Source organism: Capronia coronata (assembly GCF_000585585.1).
Source record: "Capronia coronata CBS 617.96 chromosome Unknown acBCG-supercont1.8, whole genome shotgun sequence".
Classification (NCBI taxonomy): domain Eukaryota; kingdom Fungi; phylum Ascomycota; class Eurotiomycetes; order Chaetothyriales; family Herpotrichiellaceae; genus Capronia; species Capronia coronata.
In genome coordinates this window covers 92504-119036 of record NW_006912900.1, presented here as the reverse complement: position 1 = coordinate 119036, position 26533 = coordinate 92504, and the positions used below count along the sequence as shown (strand labels likewise).

The 26533-nt window shown below is 52.8% G+C and overlaps 12 protein-coding genes across 12 annotated transcripts; 3 read left to right on the top strand and 9 right to left on the bottom strand.

Moving 5' to 3' along the window:
- Positions 1–569: 569 nt before the first annotated feature.
- A1O1_08294 (alcohol dehydrogenase) lies at positions 570–1939 on the top strand (the record flags this gene model as incomplete). The annotated part of the gene is made up of 7 exons (XM_007729156.1): positions 570–638; positions 699–950; positions 1016–1209; positions 1295–1379; positions 1445–1500; positions 1564–1709; positions 1773–1939. The coding sequence occupies 7 exons, from the start codon at positions 570–572 to the stop codon at positions 1937–1939; spliced, it is 969 nt and encodes a 322-aa protein (XP_007727346.1).
- Positions 1940–2469: 530 nt separating this feature from the next.
- On the bottom strand, positions 2470–4041 carry A1O1_08293 (uncharacterized protein; the record flags this gene model as incomplete). The annotated part of the gene is made up of 3 exons (XM_007729155.1): positions 2470–3613; positions 3680–3816; positions 3871–4041. The coding sequence occupies 3 exons, from the start codon at positions 4039–4041 to the stop codon at positions 2470–2472; spliced, it is 1452 nt and encodes a 483-aa protein (XP_007727345.1).
- Positions 4042–5054: 1013 nt separating this feature from the next.
- Positions 5055–8330, top strand: A1O1_08292 (uncharacterized protein; the record flags this gene model as incomplete). Its single annotated transcript, XM_007729154.1, has 3 exons — positions 5055–5351; positions 5412–7160; positions 7209–8330. The coding sequence occupies 3 exons, from the start codon at positions 5055–5057 to the stop codon at positions 8328–8330; spliced, it is 3168 nt and encodes a 1055-aa protein (XP_007727344.1).
- A 396-nt stretch (positions 8331–8726) lies between these two features.
- On the bottom strand, positions 8727–9269 carry A1O1_08291 (uncharacterized protein; the record flags this gene model as incomplete). Its single annotated transcript, XM_007729153.1, has 1 exon — positions 8727–9269. One exon carries the CDS (start codon positions 9267–9269, stop codon positions 8727–8729), a length of 543 nt encoding a protein of 180 aa, XP_007727343.1.
- A 1044-nt stretch (positions 9270–10313) lies between these two features.
- On the bottom strand, positions 10314–11422 carry A1O1_08290 (acetolactate synthase I/III small subunit; the record flags this gene model as incomplete). Its single annotated transcript, XM_007729152.1, has 2 exons — positions 10314–10491; positions 10545–11422. The coding sequence occupies 2 exons, from the start codon at positions 11420–11422 to the stop codon at positions 10314–10316; spliced, it is 1056 nt and encodes a 351-aa protein (XP_007727342.1).
- A 1086-nt stretch (positions 11423–12508) lies between these two features.
- A1O1_08289 (uncharacterized protein) lies at positions 12509–13222 on the bottom strand (the record flags this gene model as incomplete). Its single annotated transcript, XM_007729151.1, has 1 exon — positions 12509–13222. The coding sequence occupies one exon, from the start codon at positions 13220–13222 to the stop codon at positions 12509–12511; it is 714 nt and encodes a 237-aa protein (XP_007727341.1).
- Positions 13223–14171: 949 nt separating this feature from the next.
- On the bottom strand, positions 14172–15419 carry A1O1_08288 (uncharacterized protein; the record flags this gene model as incomplete). The annotated part of the gene is made up of 2 exons (XM_007729150.1): positions 14172–15290; positions 15348–15419. The coding sequence occupies 2 exons, from the start codon at positions 15417–15419 to the stop codon at positions 14172–14174; spliced, it is 1191 nt and encodes a 396-aa protein (XP_007727340.1).
- A 666-nt stretch (positions 15420–16085) lies between these two features.
- A1O1_08287 (uncharacterized protein) lies at positions 16086–16658 on the bottom strand (the record flags this gene model as incomplete). Its single annotated transcript, XM_007729149.1, has 1 exon — positions 16086–16658. One exon carries the CDS (start codon positions 16656–16658, stop codon positions 16086–16088), a length of 573 nt encoding a protein of 190 aa, XP_007727339.1.
- A 424-nt stretch (positions 16659–17082) lies between these two features.
- A1O1_08286 (translation initiation factor 1A) lies at positions 17083–17678 on the top strand (the record flags this gene model as incomplete). The annotated part of the gene is made up of 2 exons (XM_007729148.1): positions 17083–17103; positions 17250–17678. 2 exons carry the CDS (start codon positions 17083–17085, stop codon positions 17676–17678), a joined length of 450 nt encoding a protein of 149 aa, XP_007727338.1.
- An 801-nt stretch (positions 17679–18479) lies between these two features.
- On the bottom strand, positions 18480–21394 carry A1O1_08285 (DNA excision repair protein ERCC-4; the record flags this gene model as incomplete). Its single annotated transcript, XM_007729147.1, has 2 exons — positions 18480–21266; positions 21347–21394. The coding sequence occupies 2 exons, from the start codon at positions 21392–21394 to the stop codon at positions 18480–18482; spliced, it is 2835 nt and encodes a 944-aa protein (XP_007727337.1).
- Positions 21395–21740: 346 nt separating this feature from the next.
- On the bottom strand, positions 21741–23144 carry A1O1_08284 (uncharacterized protein; the record flags this gene model as incomplete). Its single annotated transcript, XM_007729146.1, has 1 exon — positions 21741–23144. One exon carries the CDS (start codon positions 23142–23144, stop codon positions 21741–21743), a length of 1404 nt encoding a protein of 467 aa, XP_007727336.1.
- Positions 23145–23622: 478 nt separating this feature from the next.
- Positions 23623–25543, bottom strand: A1O1_08283 (uncharacterized protein; the record flags this gene model as incomplete). The annotated part of the gene is made up of 3 exons (XM_007729145.1): positions 23623–24790; positions 24841–25414; positions 25477–25543. The coding sequence occupies 3 exons, from the start codon at positions 25541–25543 to the stop codon at positions 23623–23625; spliced, it is 1809 nt and encodes a 602-aa protein (XP_007727335.1).
- Positions 25544–26533: the final 990 nt, after the last annotated feature.

Below are 26533 nucleotides of genomic sequence, written 5' to 3'. Positions count from 1 at the left end.
TCAGCTTCAATGGGTTTGGACGATGGGATTCCAGAAGTAGTTGAGATGAGCCTTGTACTCGGCCGGAGTACTTAGTCAGCCCTGGGGTCACGCCAGTATAGTTAGAGCTTCACGCTTTCAGTGACACTCCTCCGACCGTCTTCGAAGCCTACCAAACAGGTCACATTGAAAGTGGCCGTTCCGATAGCATTCGGGATAGTTCTTTGGAACCGATGCCATTCCGGCCCGATGTCTGACGCACGTCGGAAAAGCCGCCTTAAACTGTCGGAAAAGCCACCTAAAACTTTTCCGAGTTGGGTCAAGGAGGACACCCTCACTGGGTGAAGCTAGTCTTGCCAGGGCAGAAAGAAGATGGGATTGTTGTATGCACTTCGTCATGCCGAAAACCGCAAGGTGCAGCAGTGGAGCTTCACAGTGAGTCGTCCTGTCGGGCGGGACTTCCTATGCAAAGTTGCAAACCCGAAGCCTCTCTGTTGACATTGATTTTGTATCGTCCTGTTATAACATTGATCTGAGAATATTCAATTTCCGTGATCAATTCTTATATCGCGGCATCGACGATCGGAGTAATGGCTTCAGGAAAGACCATCACCTTGAATAGCGGGTACAAAATACCTGTAGTGGGATTGGGCACCTGGGTACGTAAAGAGAAGTCCTCTCACCGGTGAAATATAGTCGTGCTAACGGCTCGGGGTCAGCAATCGGGTCCCAACGAGGTCAAAGACGCTGTCACAGCAGCCCTCAAGTGCGGATACCGTCACATTGACGCGGCCTCCGTCTATGGCAACGAACAAGAAGTTGGAGAGGGCATCAAGGCTGCTGGGATCCCTAGGGAAGAGATATTTGTGACCAGTAAGCTCTGGAACACGGACCACGACCCGGACGATGTGGAAGATGCTTTGGACAAGTCTTTGAAGGACTTACAGCTTGACTATCTTGACCTGTACCTGGTAAGTTCTGGCAGATTAGAGACAATACATGAAGTGGAGAGCATGAACATTGACACCACCGGCAGATCCATTGGCCCGTCGCATTTCGGAAATCAGGCGCTTCCATACAGCCTCTCCGAGAAGATGGGTACATTGATGTGGTCGACGTTCCGATCGCAGCCACATGGGCTGCCATGGAGAAACTGGTACAGAAGGGCAAAGTCCGATCCATCGGAGTCAGCAATTTCACCCGGGAGAAGATTGAGGATTTGATGAAGACGTAAGCATGCTCCCTTTTGTTCCTCAGACTTACAATAGTAGAAAAGAAAGAAGAAAATGATGGCTGATGGATAGCTGTGCGATAGCGCGTCAATCAAGCCAGCCCTGAATCAGATTGAGGCACATCCGTATTTACAGCAGCGGGACCTTTTGGAATGGTCTAGACAACAGGTACATATTCTCCTCTGTCCTGCATTTCTACAGGCAAACAAGCTTCTCTGACGCGCAGAGTCAAGGGTATCGTGATCGCCGGCTACTCTCCACTCGGCAACAACATTTACAACATTCCTCGGTATGTTTCCTTTGGACTATCACTCTCACCACTCCACTCCTAACACTTCTGGTCTTCTTTCAGGGCTGTAGATGACCCAATTGTTACGTCCACTGCCGACAAGCTTGGCAAAACCCCGGCCCAGGTTCTCGTCAGCTGGGCTATTCAGAGAGGCACTGTCGTCCTACCCAAGTCAGTCACTCCAGAGAGGATAGAAAGCAACTTCCAAGGTAAGCAAGAGTGAAGGGGCCCTTCCGCGATATCGTACAGCCAAGATCTCACGAGTGGCACAGACTTTGAACTTCCATCAGATGCATTCGAGGCCATCCAGGGACTCGAGCGTCATCAAAGGATGAATTTTCCTTCGAGGTTGGGGGTCGACATCTTCGGGGAGACCAGTGATGAGTTCGTCCAGAAGAAAGCTGCAGAGTGGGTAGAGGCACAGAAGAAAAACAAGTAGTTCAAGGATCAGACATCCTGATAAATGACTCGAAGTGCATACGGATCCTATCTGCATCTGCATTGTGGACCTTTCATAGACGACATGCACGTTTTGTTCGATCGGGACCTGTGCGTTTAGTGATCAGAAAAGTGAGCCTTATATCTCTGCGCCACTCCTAACCATGTGCTAGGTGTCCAGAAGTGTTCAGAAGAACTATGCTTGGCTCTGACGAAGCTTTTGGTGTCACAGTGAGGTATGTGAAAGTTCCTTAGTAAAAGATAAGACAAGAGAGATGTCTGGATAATTGGCGTACTTAGATAGTTTCAACGAAGCAGTGGGAGGAAGTACTGAAGGAGGTCAGAATTTCATTCCGTTATATCCATGCCCTACCCCCTACAGATGTATCATTCGAGTAAATGAAATTGGGCACAACTATAGCATCGCACCGTAGGGTTTCTTCAATACCTAGCGGTCCTTCCGACCTCAAGTGTAAGTCGACCATATTCATAGACAAACAGCATCAGCCCAGTGTTCGGTAAGTGTCATGTTCAGAAGGCGTAGAAATTGATGGCTTCATCGTCACTGGCCTTGATGCGGGCATTTTCTTTCACCAAAATCACCCTCATCACCCAGGCCAAGATGACCACACCGGCTGAGAAACCGATGCTTGCCACCATTGCTGTGACAAATCGTGGAGCGTCGCTATCCGGCCAGAGATATGGCGTGTAGACGCTTGCCAGATTTCCCAGGGTGTTAGTCACCGCAATGGCCACGGCCTTCTTTTCGTCGGTTTGGCCTAGGGTTGCGGCAACCCATGCAATGTTGATGTTGTTCACGCCGTAAGTTGCTCCCACAAAGAGGACCATGGCAAAATATCGGGCACCGATGTTCAGAGTTCCACAAGCAACGGCAAATCCTATGATGGCCAGGGCCTTGCTGATGGTGATGTGCCATGTCCGCTCGTTGAAATGTCCCGAGGACCAGGAGACGGCTACCGAGGCAAACGTGGCAACAAGGTAGGGAGGGCAGGTGAGGACCAGGGTGATGGTTCGATTGAAGCCGAGAGTCTTGACGACGGTGGGCATAAAGTTCTTGAAGCCGTTGGCAGACAAATGGAGATTGCACATCAAGGCAAAGATCCAGAGCCGATAGTCAGTACAGGCTTCCCGAAGACCAGTCCAAGTGCTCGTTGCGCCGCGCTTGTGCGTGGTGTCTCGAGCGATCCGATCGTGGGCGAGCTGACGTTCGGCCGGGGTCAACCAACGAGTCTGAAGTGGAGAGTCTGGGAGGCAAAAGAATGCGCCAATGGCAACGGCAAACGTGACGACCCCTTGAATCAGGAACAGCCATTGCCAGCCAGCAAGCCCGTGCTTGCCGTCGAGCCCTGCAAACACACCGCTGGCAATGAGTCCGGAGAAGGAGCTGGCCAACATGTTGCCGGTATATAACCAGGCCATTCGGGTGGCTGCCTCCTTGCGGTTGTAAAACAAACTGATCATGAAGAGAGCACCGGGGTAGAAGGGGGCTTCCACAATGCCCAAGAGGAACCGACAGACCAGCATTTGCTTGAAATTGGTGACGAGACAGGTCAGAGTGGAGACGACGGCCCAGGTCGTCATGAAACCTGCCATGTACAAGGATGGTCTGAGGCGATTCAACAACATATTGGAGGGGACCTGTCCCAAGAGGTAGCTGGACGTCTAAAGTCAGCAAACATCCTGTTGAGGAGGCAAACATGGAGAGGTTTGGTAGACTTACCCAACAAACAGAATACTAACGCAGGTGTTGTACTGATTGCCGGTCATACCAAGATCGGTGTCGAGATCGTCAAGTTTTCCGTTGACCATGGCGTTACGGTCCAGAAAGTTCAGAAAGTACATCAACCACAAAGTTGGCTGGCTCGGGGATCAGCACGGGTGCAGAGCGACTGGAGTCTGGAGAGCTCATACCATCATGTAGAGGTCGATCTTCTTCACCAGGGCAATCTCCACCGGATCAACCTTTGCGGCAGATCCGAATCTATCATATTGCACTCCAGGCCGGGACTCCTCGTCCACTCTGTCAATCTCGAGGACAGACGCCTGGCGTTTGTCCTCTTCGATGGAATCTCGTGGAGACATAGCAGCGGTCTTTTGGTCTAGAGGGTGGGTGGTGGATGGAAATCAAGCTGTGAGTTTGAAGGACCGTGTCAGGAGCGAATGCATTGCTCGAATCTTATATCGCTGCCCCACCCCTCACTGGCAGGCATCTTGATCAAGACTGTCTGTATCGGACGGAAAAGCATTTTGAACACCCTCTACGCTCTTGCTGAAAGTGTGCGGCAGCTTGAGAATGTGATGCACGTTGCGGAAAAAGATATCTTGGCTCGGCAAATGCAGATAAGAGGAAGCAGACAAACCAATCCTTACCTGTAAGGCATGCATGGCCAAAGATGGCCCCGTAACGAGGAGCCTGACCTACTCTTCATGCATCCCCGTGGGGGAGAGGGAGAGGGAGAGGGGAAGGAGGATGGAGAGGCGGATCCCACAGGACGAATCTGGAGATACAGTGGGGAACGCCAGTTGCGGTTCACCGGCATAGTACTTGTCCGTAAGTTGTCCAGCGGATCATCAGACTGCGATGGCATTTTCTCCACCGAGTCTTGGTTGCAGGTTGCAGCTTCACGCGTCGGAAAAGCAGACCACCCATGCACCAAGTCGTCCAAGTCACCGAGGTGCTGACCCGATGTTACACAGTCCTTTTCCTTCGATGGATAGCCTCGACCACAACTCCATCGAGACCCAGGACTGTTGTCCGGGGGGCCTCCCATCTCGTCGCTTTCGGAGGACCTCGGCCATGTTGGCTTTTCCGACGCAACCCCATCAGGGGCCCAGGCTTCAGCTGGAACCATTGCTTTATCCGGCAAGGAAGCCCTCCAAGTCTTGGACGGACCATTCGGTGGCCGGACTCGCCCGGTCTCGGATTTGTCTCGCTGTCGAGCATCGGAAAGACGCCGGTGAGGCTCCGGACGCACATCCCGTGGGGTGCGCAGCAGTCTGCAGATGGCGGGGGTCTACAATGAAGGAGAGCTTTAACAACTTCAAGACTCCCTTCCCCAGACCGAGCGAGGTCTCTCAGCTACCGATGAGCAGATATGCCGAACGGAGTCATGACAACCGAGGTCAATGGGTCTCATCCCACGATGAAGGATTCTCGCGATCTTATTACTTCGTCGCTCCTACCAACTCCTCCCCATGACGATGAGGAAATGATGATTCACACGATAGATGATGTCCTTGTGGAACGATGCTCGAGTATTCCCGATCAGCCATTGGTCGGATACCCGGCGTCGTCGCATAGTGCGGAGGACTACGTCTATTACACCGCGAAGGACCTTGATAGATTTGCCAACGGGGCAATCGATGACCTGGTCAAGCAAGGTTTCCAGCAGGTAGGTAGACTCCTCAACTGTCCACGCACGGACAAACTGACATTACTGCAGCAAGTAGAGGCCTCGGGGGTCGGGTCAAAAACCAAAGTCGTTGCCATTCTTGGAGTTACAAACCTGGACTACATTGTTTCGATCTTTGCATTGTCACGCCTTGGCTGTGCCGTGTTGTTCCTCTCAACTCGTCTAAGCGCCGAAGCATATCTCAACCTTCTGGATAAAACGGAATGCCACGAAATCCTATGTTGCTCCAGCACCGAAAAGGTCGCATTAAGCATTCAAAAGCAGCGCCCTATCAACCTTTATATGATCCCCGGGTTTTCTTCCTACGGACACTGCGGGAGCAATTCCGACTTGATCCTGAGGGGCACGCCGAATGCCAGCAAAGAAACGGCGTTCATCATCCATTCTTCCGGGTCAACCGGCCTTCCCAAGCCCATCTTTCAGTCTCACAAGGCCTGTATCTCAAACTACGCCGTGAGCAAAGGATACCGAGCTCTGCTCACGCTTCCGCTTTATCATAACCATGGACTGAGTACTTTTTTCCGCGCCATCTTCAAAGGCAAACAGATTGCGCTCTATAATGCCAGTCTCCCACTCACGGGCGGCAATCTTCTCCGAGGCCTGAAAGCTGTGGAGCCCGAGAGCTTCCACAGTGTCCCTTATGCATTGAAACTGCTTTGTGAAGTTGACGGCGGAGTGGCAGCACTGGCAACATGCAAACAAGTCCTCTTCGGAGGAAGCAGCTGCCCGGACGAAATCGGTGACAAACTGGTCGAGGGTGGCGTGAACCTCATCAGCCATTATGGGGCCACCGAGATGGGTCAGCTCATGACATCTGAGCGACCCGTTGGTGATAAGGCGTGGAATTACGTTCGGCCGTTGCCAAATGTGGCATCATACCTTTTCTTCGACCCTCTTGAGGACGGATCCTTCGAGTGTGTCGTCCTTGATGGACTTCCGGCGAAGGTGACCTCCAACTCGGACAATCCCCCCAACTCATTTCGCACCAGTGACTGCTTCACGAAGCATCCAACAATCCTGAACGCCTGGAAATACCTTGGTCGGATCGACGATCGAGTCACCCTGATGAATGGAGAGAAAGTTCTTCCAATCCCGATCGAACATGCCATCCGCCAAAGCAAGTTCGTGAAAGATGTCCTCGTCGTTGGTGTGGGGAGATTATTACCAGGTCTGATCATTGTCCCGAGCGACGAGGCACAAGGACTTGACAAGTCACAGATCCTTGCTGCTGTCTGGCCGCTGATCGAGGCGGCCAATAGAAGTGCCGAAGCCTTCAGCCAAATATCGAAGGATATGGTGGAGATCCTGGACATAGGAACCACATATCCGTCGACCGACAAAGGCACCATGATCCGTCAAGGATGCTACAAGCACTTCTCTGCCATTATCGACGCTATGTATGCGCGACAGGAGTCAGGAGAAGCGCCAAGCGGCAGGAAGCTGGCGCTCTCCATTCCCGGGATTGAAGACTTCTTACTAAGCCTCATGAGACAGGAACTTGGTTTCGATGAGATTACAGTGGACACGGACTTCTATGAGGCCGGTATGGATAGCCTGCAAGCGATCAAGGCTCAAAGCGTCGTGAAACGAGAACTCGATCTGGGTAATGGGGCTCTGGGTCAAAATGCTTTCTTTGATTTCGCCAACATCAAGAAATTGGCTGCTCACTTGTATGGACTACGGACAGGTCATCATGGCGAGGAAGAAAACGAAATCGACGTCATGGCCGAACTGATTGAGAAATATTCGACCTTCAAAAAATCAACTCCCACCAACGCAGATGTCATTGTAAGCTCCCTTATCCTCTTCTCCTGGTCCCTCTGACAAATCATCTAGATTATCACTGGAGTTACCGGCTCACTTGGTGCCTACGTTCTCTCTCAGTTGATGCAAAAGGAGTCTGTCCGGCGGATCGTCTGTCTTGTTCGAGCTTCTTCTCCTGATGCAGCATTTGACCGCGTTGTTGCCACACTTTCAGCTAAGTCATTGCCGTTGACGAATCTATCGAAAATTCGAGTGTATCCATCCGATCTCTCGAAGCCAGATCTTGGCCTCGGCGGTGAAGTAGTCGAAGGACTGCTGAATACACTCACAAAGGTCATACACATTGCATGGGCAGTCAATTTCAACATTGGAGTCCGTAGCTTTGAACAACAGCATATCCGCGGAGTTCACAATCTCATCAATCTCTGCCTGTCGAGGAGAGGGTCCCCTGCGCAGTTCTATTTCTGCTCTTCTATATCAGCTGCAGCTGGGACTCCCCTGCCTGCAAGGATTTCGGAAGGACCAATCCCCGAACTCTCACATGCTCAGAAGATGGGCTATGCCAGATCCAAACTCGTGGCCGAGAGAGTCATTCAGGCAGCTGCAGAGAAGACTGGAATGGTTGCCAAAGTCCTGCGAGTAGGACAGATTGTTGGAGATACCGTCACTGGCCAATGGAATCCGACAGAAGCCATTCCTCTCATGATCCAAAGTGCTGTTACCATGAAAGCTCTTCCCGCCCTGGATGAGACCCCGTCGTGGACCCCGGTTGATATTGTCGCACAGGCAGTGCTGGAGCTTTGCGGGCTGGGTACGAGCGACAAGGCCACTGCATATGCAAGCGATCCGAAAACAGTCTACCACGTACAAAACCCCAGAACCTTTCACTGGACCACCGACCTGCTCCCCGCCCTCCAAGCTGCAGGGCTGGATTTTGAGGTTGTGTCCCAGCGAGAATGGATCAAAAGACTACGAGAAGGCGAGCAAGATCCGAAGAAGAACCCCACCGTCAAACTTGTCGACTTCTATGCTGACAAGTATGACAACGATCGGATGAGTCGAAAGGGGCTGGTGTTTGAGATGCACAAGACTGAAGAAGCAAGTCCCGCATTGAGAGGTGGAGTTGAATTGATATCCAGCGGATTAATCAAGAAGTATGTCGACGCATGGTTGAAAGTTTGGAGAGAGGGATGACCTCCCGCATCTACTAGGAATCGATCATTTTGGATCAAGGCAAGGTCGTCGCATATCTATAATGGACAGCCTCGGACCTTTAAATGATGTTTCGGTCGATGTTTTATCACCCACGATTTTCCTCGATTGTGGCTCAAGCATTTGTTTGTTTTCAACGTCAAGAAAACTTGTGTCGGAATCGTGTTGACGACTATATTTTCCTTGAATGGAGCAGATTTCCACCCCTCATGCCGCAGGCAGTCACTATGATTTCTTTGACCTGACGTTAGGAGCAGTATCACTCCCTCACACGTACCAATCAGCCAGTGAAAATTGCCTGTGATCGTGTCCACGACATTTTAAGCCCAGTTGACAATTTTCGGGGCGGGTTTTCTTTTCCTGCTGCTCCTGCCAACATCACAGCCCAAGCACCGGAATCGCTCCTGCTCTGCGTGCCACTGCGCGTTTACCAAACTTCTCTTCATACCAGCGCCGACCTGTAACCGCCCTGGGAAGCATTGTTGTCACCTCGACGACCAGAAACCACAAGGCTGGGCTGCGATAACCCCACGATAGGCCCCATGCGCCGGCAAGGATCCAGAAACCGGTCCATTCAAGCCATTCAGAAACATAATGCGGAAATAAAAGGTACTTGAAGAGCCCTTCAGGTGGAGGCACCACGTAGACCTTGTCGTAAGTGATCTGGACCCTCCCTTCGGATTTTGCCTTTCGCTTGGCCGCTCCTCGTCGGAGCTCGAACAAGGTGTTCTCTGCCGCAATATTGCCCGCCAGCCCCAGAAAGAAGAGGATGAGACCAACCACCGAAGCGAAAGAAGCCAGGGGGCGAGTTCCGTCATTGCCTGTGGGTGCCGCATACACCAGACCGCAGGCGATGTTGCTGGAATTCGCAAATTGGTGCAAAGCCATGGCTGCGGCGACGACTGGGTGGATAGGCGACATGCTGGGAGCCAGAAACAGTGGACTGACGACAGCCCTGTTAGCATAGTGAATGAGATACAGGCAAGCCAGTATCTCGCTTTGAGCCGGCAAGCCTGTACCCAAGAAACTTGTCGTCGCGTGGGGACCGGATTTAAGCTTCGACGGTAGTGTCACAAGGATGTATAATAAGTTGATGGGTCCAATAAGTTCCGCCATAGACCATGCAATGCGGCCAGGGAGGTTGAATCGAGACTTGGACGACGTCTTACCCATTGCTTGTAAATCTCCGAGAGGCGTCCATTGTAAAAGGGAAAACTGGTACAGGATCCCCGTTAGAAGAACGCTTGGTATAACGACTGGTCTCTTGTATATCCGCCGAATTTGCACAAGCCTTGCACGACCTAGGGACTGCTGGATGGCACACTTACAACTGAGAAGAGCCTGTATAGATTGAAAAGGAGATCCGCAGCTCGCGGTGTGGGAGGGAAGAATTCCCGGACTGGAGGCAACCCTGAAATATATGAAGACATGAAATCCAACATTGGTCGAAACGAGTGTGATCTCAACGCCGTCTCTGTTGACGAAACGAGTGTATATTCAGAATCTACGTTCTCAATGCACCAGAGACTTGTTGTCGTGTTTTATATGTAGTCATGACGACTGGTGTTCGAGATGATTCGAACTGCGGAGGAATCTGCCGCCGCTTTTAGCGTAAGGCTGGCACACACGTCTCCACAAATGTACTACTGGTACATATAGTATCAACGTCTTTCAACCAACGACTCAGAGACCAGTGCTATCTCGATCGTGTCCCAATTCTGCTTGGTGCTTACTCGCTATTACAGTGAACCGCCTTCAACGAGCCCCTTGGCAGGACAGTCCAAAAACGGTTTGTGCGAGGTTGGCCTGTAGATTGAAGGCCATAGCCCGCCTTTGGCTTGGATTGGCAGGTAACAACCTGTCCAATCAACCAAAGCTAAACAACTACGTACCTACTACACTGGAGCTGAAGTACAACACCTCTCCATACGCCCAAAGCAAACAGCCGAACAGATCTTCCGCCGTTTAACCTGGAGGAAGCGTGCTGATATCCACAATCTCGTCTGCATCCCGTTGCGAGTCATCGTTAGGCCCATGCAGAGGCGATCGAGGCAACGCCATCAAGCCGGTTCTGGCGGACTCTAAAATGCCGAATGGAGCAATAAGTTTCATAAACGAGTCGATTCTGCTTGGTTTGGCAGACCTGCGTCACGTTAGTAAGTTGAGGCTATGGCACGCGGGGAAATTGCCACTTACACTTCGACGATGCAGTTGTTCGTGCTGATATCGAGAACCTTGCCGCCGAATTGATGGGTCAGGTGGGTGATTGCCTCCAAATGTTCGTGCTTGTGGCGCAAGGCCTGACTGGCGGCAAGCCGACTGGGGTGATAGCTCGCGCCTTGACCGAGCATTTCCTTGACCCGCTGCACCATGCTTGCCTCTTCGGACTGGTTGGCCTCCAGTTCCTGAAGTCTTCCGTCGGCGTTTTCCTCTGCGTTCTCCACGTCGCTGGCATTCGACTCGACGTCGGGGCTGGTCATTTCGCGATGGTGTTCCATCAGCTCCTCGTACACTTCCGGGCCGAGGATGGAGACCTTGGCCAGGAGTAGCTCCCGCTGTACAAGCGCGGCAGAGGTATAGTCGAGCACAGCCCACACCGGCACCAGGTCTTCCAGCTGTCTGCGGGCTTGTTCGACCACGCCATCCTGACCCTGTAGCACGATGGTCATGCGACTCAGATCCTCCACTTCAGTGTTGCACACGACCAGAGAGTCAATGTTAAAGCCTCGCGCGGCCAGAATGCCCGACACACGAGAAAGAACACCGGGCTCATTTTGCACCAGGCAGTTCAGGATGTGCTTTTTTGGCGGCGCTCCAGAGGCCACCGGAGTCTCGTAAAGAATGGACGACACAGCTGCAGCTGCGCCATACTGAGGGGAGGTGTCGGAGATCGGCAAAGGCAAGGGAGACCGTCGATGAAGCGCCTTGTAAGCCAACGCCGACGTGGAATCAGTCGATTTCGATCGTCTCGACGCAGGGATGAGGGTGTCGAGGAATGATGGTCCCGACCGGCAGCGCGACGAGTGGGTGTTGCTTCTGAAGGCCAGAGATAGGAAATTTCGCTTGCCTGCCATGCTGGCGGCGACAGAGACACGTAGGCTGAACAGGAATAGAGGTCAGTTCATGAGTTGTAGGGAGTAAGTCGTCTTCTCAAAACCGCATAGTGAGTCACGATTGCGACCGTGGGCAGAATCAATCGTTCACCAAGGACAAATTTTGGATGGGAGTTGGAGGCAGATGCAGGCAGTAAGCGATGTCGGGCCGAGAGCCAATCATAAGGTAGCAGAGACAGGATATGCTAGTCCAGGAAGGGAAATCTCACGCTGTTTTCCCCGCCTCGGCAAACTTCCTGTCTGCAGCCTGAGTGTTGGCTGTGGCTGGTTCCCTGGAAGCGACCTCGGCCACACATGTTGAGCGCCAGCGAGCGTCTCATGTTAGCAGCTTAGTGAAGAAATGCAGTGATACTAGTACTACGTACTACTAGTTAGGTAGGTAGTCATAGACAATGGACACATGTATGTACCCAAGTACTCGGCTGGGGCAACTCCACAGTAGATGCCAGATTGGGAGGTTCGCTGCCAAGAATTTCCGCATTCGGTACGTCCATGTACTGATGTGGGGGATTGGGAGTCCGTAACTTTAGTTGACAAGGCTGATCACGCTCCTCCCATACAGGAGACGAAGAGGCTGAGAGAACTTTCACGGAATTGAGTCGAGTCGGGATGTGTTAAAAAGAGGTGTTCCTTCAAAAGTCACCCCATATGTTGCGAAGCCAGGACTGCCATTCGGTATACCAGAGTTAAGCTACGAAGAAATCCAATCATGGAGAGAATGGAAAGATTTAGGATCCGAATAAGAATCATTATACTGCGTCCGTGTCATAACAGACGGGATAGTTGAGTAATATATATGAGCAACACGCCTGTATTTTCAAGAACAGCATCGCGCCCGAAAAGCCAACATAACAGTCGCTTGCAAGACCTTCATCAAATGCAGTCGCCATAGACCCTAGATATCCAGCGAACATCCTCATTTCATAACCGAAGACGACTCGCTTTCAATTGTACACCAACCCGTTCGCTATGCAGTATCAACTCCAAAATAGAACGCTCAGACCGATCGATACCTCTCTGAACACATTGGATCTCCCCTTTTGTTCTCTACCAGACGATGATTTTGATACCATCTTGTCCAGCGGGCCAGGAGACCGCAAGGCTGTCGCCCTGGGGGACGATCTCACCGCCGTAGATCTTTCCTGCTATGGTACTGCAAGGAATGAGACCATCGGCAGTGGCGCCGGGCCCAGAGCCCTTTTCCCATGTGGCGCGTCCTCCGGCAACAATGTCAATGGAGCCAAGGGGCTGGTCGCGGAGGTTGCCGCTGGGCCACGTCTCCGTGTCGGCGGTGGCAGGGGCCAGAGAGGTAAAGAGCTGGGCCTTCAGTGAGCCGGAGGCCGAGGAGCTGGAGTCCTCCAGATCGAACACCAGCTGGCACATATTGGAGCTGTATCGGCTGTCGACAGCAAAGGTGACCAAGGTGGTGATGTCGGCGCCACCGTTGGTTGGCGAGCGCGAAACTAGACCTCGCGTGGTGTGGAAGTCAACGGCGCCATTTCTGGCATTGTATTGTGAGGTATAGTCAGGGAAGATGGTGGCCAAGGGTTGGCTCGACGGGATGCCGGTCGTGATTGGGCTGGACCCGGCAGATAGAGGACCGGTCGGGGTGGTCGTGTTGGAGCTCAGGGTATTGTTGGAATAGCTTCTTGACTGGATACGAGAGGTGAGAGGAGCAGCGTCGCAGAGGATGATGCTGCTGAGTAAAAAGCCGACAATGGCTAAGAAAATGTTGCTGGACTGTCGGATTGATGGGGCCATATCGGACTGACTGAATACAGGTCTGTTGGTTTCGCCGGAAGGGGAGTGCTGTTGTGCTGATATAGAATACCTTGACAGTTGATCAATACCGAAGGACTGACTGGGATAGTTGTTTTTGCTTCGATTAGCTAGGGAGTGTTTCAAGGAAAGAAAGACGGAATGAAAAACAATGAATGTCCTTTTGTACGTGATGATGAAGATCAGTGTGTTTGTGCGGAGAGGCAAGATATCTGGGGGAGGCGGGAGGAGGAGCATCTTATACATTGCACGGGCCAGATTCCGTGGGCATTCCACGAGCAAACGGCACCATACAGGCTGGGATGGCCTGAGCGAAGAGGATCGGAACGACACGAGGAACACGACAGTACGATCAGCTGTGCGGCTGGTGTCATTTCTTCTGCGGGCCTCGGCGCTGGTCAGCTTCGTATATTCTTGGAGTTGTCTGCGACTGGCGAGGCTAGACCCTGAATGGCCAATCTGCGGCTGAATGAATCCAGCTGACGGCCGCAGCAGGGCCAGGCGAATGTCCATTTCCTCCATCTATCTTGTCGTAGCTGAGTTGATATCTCTCGTACTTGCAGACCAGTCCGGGGGCCCTGCGCCCAAGACTTCTTGATAATTATACACGGCCTCGGGATGTGGACTCCAGCCAGGGACTTAGATCTGGCGGTGAGAGGGCATAGAATCACAGGAAGGAGGAATCCACCAATCCAATATATCCGAGTGACTGTCAATGCATGGATTTGATGTCCAAGGGCGTCCGCGGCGACGATGTGAGGCTATGATATCGGACCATGGACACTCTTGGCTCCCCCTCATCATCGTCATCAAGATCGTAACCTGAGCGCTGTTTGCCATCTGATGGTAGCGGTGAGGAGCTGGAGACTTCGTGACAGAATTGCGACCCTTCCACTGTGGATGGTCGGTCGCAGTTACAGCTAGGTCCTCGTCACAGGGCGACATCTTCCATATCTGCGCCGTCTTTCTCGTTTTCGATCTTGGGCTCCGGATCCTCTTCCACGGACGATTCTTCATCCTTCTCCGCGCCGTCAGAAGATCCGACCTCATCTTCTTTGGGCTCCTCTGTTGTTTCTGGTTTGACCTCCGCCGCTTCTTCTTCGTCTGGTTCACTATTCTCACCTTCAGCACCACTCTCCCCCGGAGGAGTCGGCGGCAGGTCTTTCGGTGGTGGTGAAGGAGGTCGCACTTCGGGTCCTGGCTCTCCACTAACGGTGCTTTCTTGGTCTGGACTTTTGGGCGTTGGGTCTTTGGGCCTTTGCGGGATGCTGGCTTGCTGGGCCGCAGGAGTTGCTGGAGCGCCCACAGAAGATCGGGCTCCGGCAAGAGACGGATTGGACCCGACCTGTCGCTGTCTGGGATCCGCATCCAGGTAATAACCACGCACGCCAATGATTCTACCTTCTCTCTCACACCCTTCCAGCCATTCCGGCCGCACCACCGGTATGTTCATTTCGTTCGCTTTTTCCCACTCGCGCCCTCGACCTTCCGTACAGATGAAATGAGTGGTGTCGATTCTGACGGTGTCGACGATCTTCGCGTTGATTCGCTTCACCGCCTCCTCCAGGCTTTCCCTCAGTTGCGGAGGCAGGACTCCAGGGGTCACGGTGATACCGGTCAGGTTGTTCATCGCATGTGTCTTTACCGTCAGTGTATTGCTTGTGTATGTGCCTCCGCTCGTCTTCAACACCAGATAGAAGGAGTATTCTGTATCAACAGCCAGGCCGCTGATTTTCGTGCTTGTCATCTCCAGCGGCCTGGGAATGTTTCCTGCCTTACTTCCATTCCGATAGAGAGCGAGCGACCGGAGAGTTGTCGTTGCCAAGTAGATAGGATCCCACTCCAGAACGAGAGAGGTCTGGGTAGCGTTTCGAAGGCGTAGGACCGGAGTGGCAGGGGTGTTGATGCCGTAGGTATTCAATATCTGGCTCTGTAGGGCCGCAAATGCCTGGCGCGCTTTGTCTTCGGCTTCGTGGTTTTGGGTGACTGTGATATCGACAATCGATCCCGAGTTGATGGAGGAAGGAAGAAGAATCGAGGGAAACTCTATCTGCTGTCTTGTCAGGGCTGCAAGCTGAGAACAGCATCGGCGCAAAATCAGGCATACCAGTCGTTTGTCTTCGGTGAGCAGGACCGCGACACCAGCGTCGACCTTGCCCACGGTCAAGGAGACCAACATCTTGGGTAACAGTAGGAACGGTAAATATCAGGTCTAGAAATATTGCGAAAGGAGTGACAGGGCTGTCAAGGACACAGCGCTTCAAGGTCACGAAAGGAACGGCGTGAGAGTTTGGTGCATGTGGTCAACTCAATGGCCAGCGGGCACAGGAGATGTATGCTCCCGACTAACACTCTAACTAGGTACTAGGTAACTTATTCACTAACTATCTCAGGTAAGTACATTTTACGGAGTCGCGTCTGTTACACAATTGTGCTGGATGCTCCCACGTAGAGGAAGCCATCTATTTAAAGATTGGATACGGTGCCGCACAATAGTCTTACGCGTATCTGGAACTTGATGGTCGGTCCCCAAAGGGCTACGATGCCTCTTTCCCCGTCATGCTGCTATACAGTTTTATCCACATGCCATGTCGCACCACCGGGAGTGTTTGAGCAAGGCACCGCAGTAATGGCGCAATTACCCCCGGGTTCAAGAACTCTGGGCTGAAAGAGACCTGATGTTCCGTACATGTGCAGCTAAGGCTCGTTTTGATCCTGGGTCCGGCTGCAATTGACGAGATGAGACGAGAGAAAGATGCGCATATAGCCTTCTAGCGAGGTGTGGTTGTACAGTGGCTGTCCAGTAGCCATGACCGACTCATAGGGGTATCAACATTCTCTTCGATCACCATCGGATGTTATGCTCATTCGCGTCCCACGTTGACCACGGGGAGCGTCTACCAGCTCGTCCTTCGCCACTCAGCATCGATGGACGGGAAGGCTTATGGTTTGCCTTCGAGGTATGCTGCCGAAGCGCTCTGACTAGTCCACCGGAGGCAGAGACAAGTTCGTCGTAGTCAATGGTGAGACCATTCTTGGAATAAGCATGGATCTCCAGAGTCCCCCGTAACCCAACTTTGTAATCATGGCCGTCTTTGGGCCCAGCCAGCCTCCGTCCATTGGCATGGTACCCGTTTTTCCTCAGAGCATCTGCGAAAGCATTGGCCCATCTGCACTTCAACCGATTGCGCATCACGGCCTTGGGTATGGTCTTTTGGCTCACGCTGGAGACGACGGACCATTGCAGAGTGTCTGGTGGGACTTTGGAGTACTTGTACAGCAGCTTGAAGCGCCTCGGGTTGAAGCGATCGTTGATGATCCTGGAGTCCGGGGTTTTTGGTACGAGAGAGGGAGCGAATCTCGCCTTGAGGCCGTGGATACTAGGGATTTTCAGAGGCGCAAGCGGCGAACTGCTCATTGTCACGGCTCGCGAAGTGCCGGCTTAAAGACATTGCTGGAGGGGACGAGGAGAGTGCATCAAAGAGAACATCCCCACGAGAAGTGTGAAGGACATGGGTGGTGAAGACAATGAAGAACGTCAATATTCACATCAAGACAGGTGCAACTACAGAGTGGACGCCATCGGCAGACCTGACCAAAGAAGATTCGACTCACATCCCTCTGGCTTGTTGCGGCCTGAAGCCGGAATTTTTGCCCCACCAAATAATTGCAGCCGCCAACGTCAACTTCCTTCATATTTGCCCTCCAACTCTTTCTCTCCTTCAGACCAACATATCACTCCACACATAAACCGACCACCTGGAGCAGCATCGGCGCTCCTTTCGCACTGCAACATATCGGTCACTTCGACAGATCTCATACACCTGTGAAGCGCCGTCAACATGCCCAAGAACAAGGGAAAGGTGAGCAACCCTCCACCGCAGACCGCACACCGCCGAGCACAGGATTCTCCTGCGCAACTCCCCCTGCGAATTGGTGGCGACAACTGCGCTGTCCTCACCTGCAATGTTTCTAGCAATGACTCGGGCTAACCTGGTGTTCTAAACAGGGTGGTAAAAATAGGCGTCGTGGAAAGAACGAGAACGACAATGAAAAGCGAGAATTGACCTTCAAAGAGGAAGGACAAGAATATGCACAGGTCCTGAAAATGCTGGGCAACGGTCGACTGGAGGCGCTCTGCTTCGATGGCGAGAAGCGTCTGGCACACATCCGAGGCAAGCTGCGGAAGAAGGTCTGGATCAACCAGGGCGACATCATCCTGCTCTCACTGCGCGACTACCAAGATGAAAAAGGCGATGTCATTCTGAAATATTCCGCCGACGAGGCCCGTTCACTCAAGGCTTACGGCGAACTTCCCGAGAGTGCCAAAATCAACGAGACCGACACCTACGGCCACGAAGGCGTCGATGACAACGTTGAATTCGACGAGGATCGGGACACCGATTCGGAGAAGGAAGTGGACATTGACGACATTTAAACACGGAGAGTCCTTGTTGGATCGGGTCGCGGGGGATCGAGGCTTCATGATGATCAGATTTCTGCTGCATTATCAGCATTCACAAAATACAATGGTTATGGGACGATGGAGTTCGGGGTATGGGTCGACCTGACCACATGCAAATGCCACTTTTCATGCTACAAATTTGTGCTGGTGCTTGCTCGATACTATTTGTTTCTTCCTGCCATTTTCTACCTTTGCTCCTTCGTGGCATGATCCTCGTCGTGGGAAGGCCGCCCCGTTTGATTTGCTCCTCATTTCGGCTCTACAGCAGCTCAACCAAAGGGAATGCGCCCATCCAGTCTTGAAGAGCAATCTTGTGCATGCCCATCGCAATATTCGCACCTCCATTCATCCTCGTTGCCTGATCCGCGTGCCGTGCTTGCGATCGCCACCCAAACTCTTCTACTGCAGACGACATGGACATGATGTCCTCGGTACTGTTGCGGTCAACAAAAGCAAAAAATCGCATAATCACGGCCTGTGAGGTCGCTTGGAAGGCGCCATAAGGCCGAACCCCCTGCCTGCTGCAGGAGAATCAGGTCGTGCACGCCCTCGGTAGACCATTTATGTCTAGTTTCACCCGCAAGGCTTCGTTTGTCGGCGCCACTTGACGACGCCTATGTACCGTGTCAGTGTCGGTGGCTGATGATCACCCATAGGCTCATATAGACGCCGCGTTGAACGTTGATACATCCACTCCTCTTGCTGTGACTGCAATTTAGAAGAATGTCCATCCGAGTCAAGAGGCAGCTTGGCCGGCGGCGCAATAATGGTATTTCATTGATCTTCGTCGTCGAAAACGCTCTTTGTGAAAAACCGCACGATTTGCCTACCCGCCTCCTTCCCGACGAGAGGATCAAGTTCTTCCAGACTCATGTTGGCCACCTCCAACACATTTTTGGTCTCCAGATAAAGGCGGCTTGCATTTTTGGCCGTCACGCCTGGTATTGTCCGCAGTAGATCTTGCGGCCCGGTGTTGAAGGTCTTCTCTTCGGGATCTTCGTCTTCAGCCAGGCCGATTTGGACGGCGCGCAGTGGATCCGGCTCTTCCTGCTGCTTCTTGAGCTCTTCAAAGATTTCTGCTGTCTGGTAAGGTGAAGATGACCAGATGACCTTGAGACGGGGGAACGCAAGTGTGAGAAGCACCAGTTTCGACTGCAAATCCTTGGTCTCGGAGTCCGGCATTTTCAAGGTCGACAGTGAGGTGAGGTCGGCGAAGGGGTCCAGGGTGAATGACTTGTTGTGGTCAAATTCGATGAGTAGAAAGGAGTATTTGTAATATTGTAGCATGGTTTCTGCTTGGTTGAAGAGCCTCCCATTCTTGAACGAGGCAATCAGATCCCGGACCGACTTTCGTTCCACGCAGATTTGCGGCGACAAGACGTAATCACCGACCGTCAGCTGGCAAGGAACTATGTGCATATTGCGGCCATGCAACAAACTGGGCAGAGCCGAGCGAAACTCGCGGACATCGACCACCACCGTCGGCGGAGCAGCCGTGGCTGCAAGCCTTCCACCGCCGGCAATCCGCGTGTTGACTGTTCGTAGAAAGGCCTCCTGCGGGTCCAGATTGCTGTCGGTAAGAGTGACAGCCATACTGCCGCGTTCCTTGATGAGCTTGGTGAAGGAGTCCTTTTCGCGCCGCACCGCCGAAAGGTATCGCTGCTCTTCCACACTTCCACCATAGTACATGAAGTATGCACGGACGTTCCGGTCCGAATGGCTCGACCTGTACACCTCCACTCTCCGGATGAAGTCGGCAGAAGGCGAGTACATGATAATGTATTTGGGTCTGAGCTCTTCGAGTAGCTGGTCATCCTGGTCTCCGTCGTAAGGGTGCACCACCACTTGGTCAGCCGGGTCGTATAGCTCGAAGAAGTCCTCGCCAGCATTGTCTAGGTCGTCGACAACAATGTCTTCTTTCTGCAGCGACTCCAATTCTGTTGGGCGCAGCTCCGCGAGCAGACCGGCCACCTGGGCAGCCTTGTCTTCGACGACGGCCACGGCCCCATAAGCAGTTCGTGACGGATTGAAACCCGCCCCTCCTCCGCCCCGCACGCGCCTTCGTTTGTTCGCCGGCGCTTTGCTGTTAAGCCGACCTGCTGCCGTATTGCCCTTGATATCATTGAGAGATTTCTGGTTCTCGTCGAATAGAGAGGCGCTGACCTGAGCAAACGTCTTGCGCCATCCAAGATATTCTCGAAGCTTTCGCCGCATCATAAATTCTGCAGAACCCTTCTGTTCTTCCTCCTCCACTCTATGAGGTGCCTGACCCTCGCTCATGTCTTGTGGGAGGGGTTTAACGTGCATGGTCTGTAAGTATTCTCGCACCTGGCGGCATGTTCTCTGCTCACTACACATGATCAAAACAGTTTGATTCGAGTCGTCCCTGGGTGTGGGGTTCAGATATGCGTCTGTTTCTATTTCGTGAAGAATCTCGGCCAAAACTGTCCACTTTGGCTGCTCTTCCAACACGGGCTTGAGAGAATCCGGGAGTTTTGAGGTTGGCAAAACATTGCCATCTTCCACTTTGCCTGTGTACACCCTGTCCCTGGCGGATCGGAATATGGTGGCGGCGGCGTCCAAGAAGAGCCACGGCGATTGATTCTGCCTGGTAGACCCCGGAGGTGGGGAGTGGGTGGCAAGGACGGTATCCAAATACTTTAGAAGCGACACACAGTCATAGGTGAGAAGTGAATGGAGGATAGACCGCAGCACCGTCAGATCATTCGCGATCTGTTTCGTCCGCCAGCTTACTCGGTGCCATACTGGATCGAGTTGTCTCCGGACAATGGCGTCAAAATTCTGATGTAGTGCAGAGTCGAGTGTCCAGTCGTCCATTTCGAGCCCGGTATTGGCCTTTTTCAGTTCGGAGATGCTCACTTCCACACATTCCAGGACGGCATTCTGGATCGCTTGCATGGCTTCCGTCATGGGCACTTCCAGTTCAATCACATCCGCTTTCTTCTTCCCCTCCAAGCTCTGTGCAATGGAAACATGGAAGCGGGGCCAAAGCGATGGCTTGCGCAAGAACAGATTCCTCATCAAGCTGGCTAGCGGTGCGTAGGATGAAGCAAGCGGCTCCGGAGCATCACTGAAGGCCTTGAGGAATCCGATTTTGTTGAACTGCCTGAAGATGCGCACAATGAAAGCCTCAATGCTCGTGGCGATCACGCGTTCAGCATGAAGGACGACCAGGCCAGTGACCGTCTCTGGATCCAGAAGCTTTGACAGTAGGTCGACGATAAGGATTCGGCTGGTGACGGAGACGATGCCACCCTCAGAATAGATCTTTTCTCGGGCCGCCACGGTGGCTTTGTCAGTATTGATGACCCGAAGACCTTTGGCCAAAGGGCTCCTTGAGATGGCATAGTGCTCTGCCAAAGCCTCCCCGATCCATTCATTCTCGCGGTCTTCTGCTCCCACGATGATCACCAGAGAATTGCCCGCAGCATCGTATGAGTGGAGCAAATTAGTGACAATTTTGAGCAGACCTAGGCCTCGCGCGAGGATGACAAGAACATCCTCTGCGCGTAACAAATGGTAGATTTCCTGCTGGAATTGCTGGAGGAAAAGGTTAGCCAAGATCCAGGCTTAAGCATATTTTCCGGGCAAATGCAGATGATGATTCAGCAGACACTCACCAGAGGAAGCGAAAGCTTGACCGGCGGCTGAGAGGATGCCGCCGGCATGTTCACATTGTCCTGCGAAAGGATTCTGGTTGGAAATGAACGTTGTAAATCTGAAGCAGGCGTCGTCTGGTCAAGGATCGTTGACGGCATAACGCGCATTTACGCATACACTTCACCGAAGTGATACGGCGGAGCATACAAACAGTCATCCAGTAGTCACGTGTCAGGAAGTTCAGCCTCGCCATCGGCAACAAGGCTGAACGGCCTTGAGTGATATTTGGCGATAGTTCGTGTTCTACTATTCTGATGCTTCATAGTTGGCCGTGGATATGCCGGTACTGTTTTGAGTTTGATTGAATGGCTAATTTCGTGTGCCCTCCTCGAAAGCACTGCAGATTTCTAGCATCTAATAGCCACCCCCTCCTGCAGTCTCATCTGCATCCGTATAGCTCCTATTCCCTTGACCTTGGTCGTCGTCCCTACAATCTTGTTCGCTTCGGTAATTATCATCCCAACCGCGTCGATATATTTCCAGATCCCTCTTCAACATCTCCAACTCCCGTGCCGCCGCAGTGACCGCCATGTAATCTTTGTCCATGAGTCTGACCACTCGAACGAGCTGTCCATACGAATCATGGACGTGCCGCTTCAAGGCTATTGCCAAGTTCCATTGTTCAAGAATGTGGCGGTCTTGGGGACTTGAACCATGGTTTTCCTCACTGTCGGTGTAAAAATCAAATGGGTTACTTGGATGGGAGGATAGGGTGTGCTTGTCGGTGGGGGCACGGAGACGCGATTGGGGAAGATCAGAGTGGTAGAGAGCGGTGACGCGTTCGATCACCTCACTTTGAAGTTCTGAAAAGGTCCGCAGGTCTGGGACTGTGGCATTGAATGGCGACTCGTCCCGGGGAGACGGCTTTCTTGGTGTCTGATCCTGGTTTCCATCGTTGTTGCTGCTGTTCGCATCATCACCTGAAGACCCGCCTTGATCCTTTGTTCCAGCCATCGCTCCGCGACCCCTGCTCCTCGATGTAAGGTATTGCTCACTGTTCCGGATCTTCTTCTGCCAGGCTCGGTTGATGAGCTCGAGGTCGGCATACGCACCCAAGGCCCTGGTCTCATGCTGAAATTCGCTGTAGAATCTCTTGAAGAAGGCAATAGACCTCCTCAACGTCGTTTGCAACTTGCGAGCCGCTGTGCAGAACGGAAGAGGGGAGGTCCCCGCGGCAGTAATCTGTGGCAGTGGGGTCCTGTCATGGGCGAGCGCGAAGTCGATTGGAGCAGAGCCACGAACCCGGTGGTGAGCAGGGGGGAGAGTGTCATCGTGTTGCCTTCGTGGATGCAAATTGGCGGAATGATTGCGTTGCGTTGGAGGAGCATTGCTATCATCATGCTGCTTGTGATTGACTCCAGTGCCCATTTTCATGTCGTGAGGAGTCGATCCGCGACCGTTCTGTTCACCAGCCCAGCCGTTATCCTCGTCCGCGTCGCTTGCTCTTGGGCGGTCATAGCTGACCTGACCGTCATCATATTCGTCACCCCATGAGGCTTGCATGATCCAAGGTGAGCGGTAAGATCTGTCGCACAGGACGACCGGCACCTCGTACGATCCCTTACCGCGATGCACTGGGAGGAGGTCTTCTGTACCCTTCGGGGCTTGCTCTTGAAAATAGACGGATGAGAGATGATTATTTTGCGTTGGAATTGGGGCAGGGGCTTTTGGTCGTTTAGACCTGATGATGCCTAGTGGCCCAATGCTGTAGACAATGCCCTTACGGTCAACAAATTGTATCTGTCGCTTTGAAGGCATGGCGGGAAAGCAATGAAGATTGAAAACCTGGGCAAGAATGAAAGATAACAAATATATCGGCGGCACCTGGGTTGGGATGCAAGATAACAAGCGGAGCATATGGCTTGTCAAACGGCATGAGATGAAGACGACAAACCTCCCAAGCAATGAGCAGTTTGATGGTCGGATGCGCAAACCTATTTTAACCTGAATCATACAGTTTGTACCATCAAATCAAGGTACAGTGCTCCGGAAGGAGACATTAGTACGCCATAGCAGACTCGGTCCGCATTCAGGTTGTGATGGTCGAAAATGTTTCCATCCAACTCAAAATTTCATCCTGGATATCCGAACGATGGGGTATCTTTATATTCCAAGAAAGTGTCGTCAAGTCATATCATCGTGCCAGAATCTCGCGGTCTCCAACCATGATGAAGTTTGCAAGCCCTGACTGCGATGCCTGATACTACGTGCGTCAGCAGAAGGGCATGAATTTCGGTCATCTGGGTGCATATTCCGGTTTTCTGAGCTTGCTGACCATTGGTGGCGGGCCGTCGTCGAAATCGGGGTATGGAGGTCTGGGAGCGCCGTTCAATCTGAGAGGCGAAACATGCTGGCGGGGTCGAGCAGGGTGAGCAGGATAGGCAGGATCGTTGATGGGAGTCTTCGGTGGTCTTGGTGGTGGCTCCGAAGGGTTATGTGAGGGCGGCGGATGTGGTATCTGGTATAATACCTTCTCATCGTTGCTCCGATACGGCAATTCACTGGATGATCTTGGTGGTGTTGAGTCTCCTGGAGCCAATGTGAATTTCTCTCGAGATGGCGCAAGCGTGTCGGGCGGATATGGGGGATTACCGGGCATTCTGTATTGGAGAGGTGGCGTGTGCTGCATCGCGTCGTCGGCCGGCAACTCCACAGCCCCTGGATGGGCTGGAGCCACAGGAGGGCTGGATGGGGACGGGAAGTTCCTTTGGCGGTATGACCAGCTGGACTCTCGACTGTGCGGATCCGAACGATGTTCTTGACGTCTCTTGGTGAGCTCGATCTTGGCCATTTTGACTGCCGCATCCACGAGCATGCGTTGACTGATCTCTTCCCGAATGTATTTCCTCGTGTTGGTGGTCATCTCGCTCAAGTGCTGCCACTCATTCATCGCAAACCCACCGACCCCGACCGAGACGTTGAGTCTGTAATAGTTCTCGACCGGCACGCCGCGTTTGGCCAACTCGGTTCTGATCATTTGTTGATGGATCCCCTCGCAGTCCTCGATCTTGGCCATCAGACGGCGCCGTGCTTCGGCAAACGCACCCATGCCGCCTCCCACGAAGCCCTCCCACCATTCCTGCTTGGCCGAGTCGGTTCCCTCGGGACGCTTTCCTGTTCCAATACTAATGAAGACACCGACCTCCCTTCCGGGCCATTCATTGACTGTGGCCTCTTCGAGCAGTTGTGGCGCAGGGTTGTATTTGCCAGCCCCTTCGTCATGGAAGATGGAGTGTCCGATCTGTATCGGTTTGAATGCCAATCCCACCGCCGACGTGGCCCGGCCAGCTTGCCATATGGTGCAGTTGAACTCCGGAGCCGGCTCTTTTCGTGAGTCATAACTCCGCAGAAGAACGGAGGAGCCTGTCCGCGGGTTCGTACCTTGGTAGACGGCTGTCACGGCGCTGTCATCGTCAGAGCTATCACATCCCGGAGGAGATGGGCCTTTACTTACGTCTTTGTGCGGTTTTCGCGTCCATCATATAAGCTGGCGTTCGCATTGCCGCCACCGGAAAAGGCCGGGGAGAAAAGCGAGTTTCTCGAGTTGACTGCACTTGAGCCAGAGGTCCCGGAGCGCACACTCATGGACCTTCTCATAGCCACCGCGCTGGTCGCACTGATGGGGCTGCTCAGGTCCTGGAACTCTCTCCCGCCTGCGGAGGTCCCATCATTTCCCTCGTCTTCATAGACGGTATGGGCTCTAACGCATTCCTTAATCGCCTCTTCGAGTTTCGAGGCCTTGAACAGGGTCTGTTTGTAGGGGATTCCGGCAAAAGTCTTGTCGGTCTCGAAGACCTTCCTGGTCATTTTCACATAGACGTCCATGCATGTTTCCAAGTCCATGCGCAAGCGGCCAAGCATGATGGCAATGAGCCCCCCTGTTCCGGTCCCGCCTATGAGGTCGAAATAGTCGCAGGGTTTGGGAGTGGCATCTCTGCTGGGGGGTTTGCCTTCGGTCTCGACGTAGACGCGGTGCATGAGTTCTTGAAGAATAATGAGCATGGAGTAGCCGCGCACTCCTCCACCATCTGTGAGTCTGGGTCAGTTGTCTGTTCCTAGAAACGTGGCTCGGTGTTTGGACTTGACGCACCTAGAGATAGAATACGGAGTGGCGGGCCTTTCGTGGTATCTTTCCGACGCAAGTTATTCTGCTCCATCCCGGTGGACTGGGATGTTTGGTTGGTAGGATGAGGCTGACAGTCGTTAGGAAAGGCAGAGGTCAGCCTGGAAGGGTTTGAGAGGCGGGTGAACGGTCAAGCGCCAAGTCAGGTCGAGAGGCGGACGTTCTGCTAGTACTAGTAGTAGTAGTAGTAGGTAGGTAGGTAGGTAGACAGGTAGACAGCAAGAACCGGTCTCAGTGTAGGAGCAACAGATTCAAGTTGTTGGTGGAAACCTTGCGATATGTGAGCGCACTCGGAAGCTGAGGGGCAAAGAACGATCTCGCTTCGACCGTCGTCCTCCCAAACATCTCAGAATCTCCGCAGATGCTGATGATTGAGGAAGATTCGTTGCCGTTTTCAGCGCTGCGTCTCTCTCTCGAGTCGTATCACTGACAGTTTACAGGGTGACGTGTTTCCGGGGCTCGTTTGCAGTAACCGAGTTCCTAAGGATCCTCCTGTCAAGCCAGCTGTCGAACCATCAACCAGCAAGCCTCGTGAGCCATCAAGTCAAGCCCAGCGGGGATCAGCCAACAATCAGCCTCGACTCAGCCACAAACCTCAAACCTGCGGAATCCGAAATCCCAATCGACCTCTGTCAATCAATCCTGTATGCAAGGCTCGGCTGCTCGTCCCTGCCCGCATTCTCTGATCACTGAATTATAATGGCCATGAAAGAGCTGGTGAGGTCGGTCGAGCAAAGTCACGAGGTATGTTGACTTGACTCAAGTGGTCGTCGAGAACGGCAGCAGTGCACATCCTGGCGGAGAGTCTTGTCCTGGACTCGTGTCCATACATAAGGTACATACCTATACATACCTACAGACCGTGCAGCCCTTATATGATCGGGCTGTGTCGGCAAGAATGTCAAAAACTCGGTGTCACAATACGCCTACTATTATCTGTGATATCATGTGGCTGTAGTCCTTCAACTCTCAGACCACCAAGCTAGTACCTTAAGTTCTACATGTGCATTATCTCAAAGCAGAG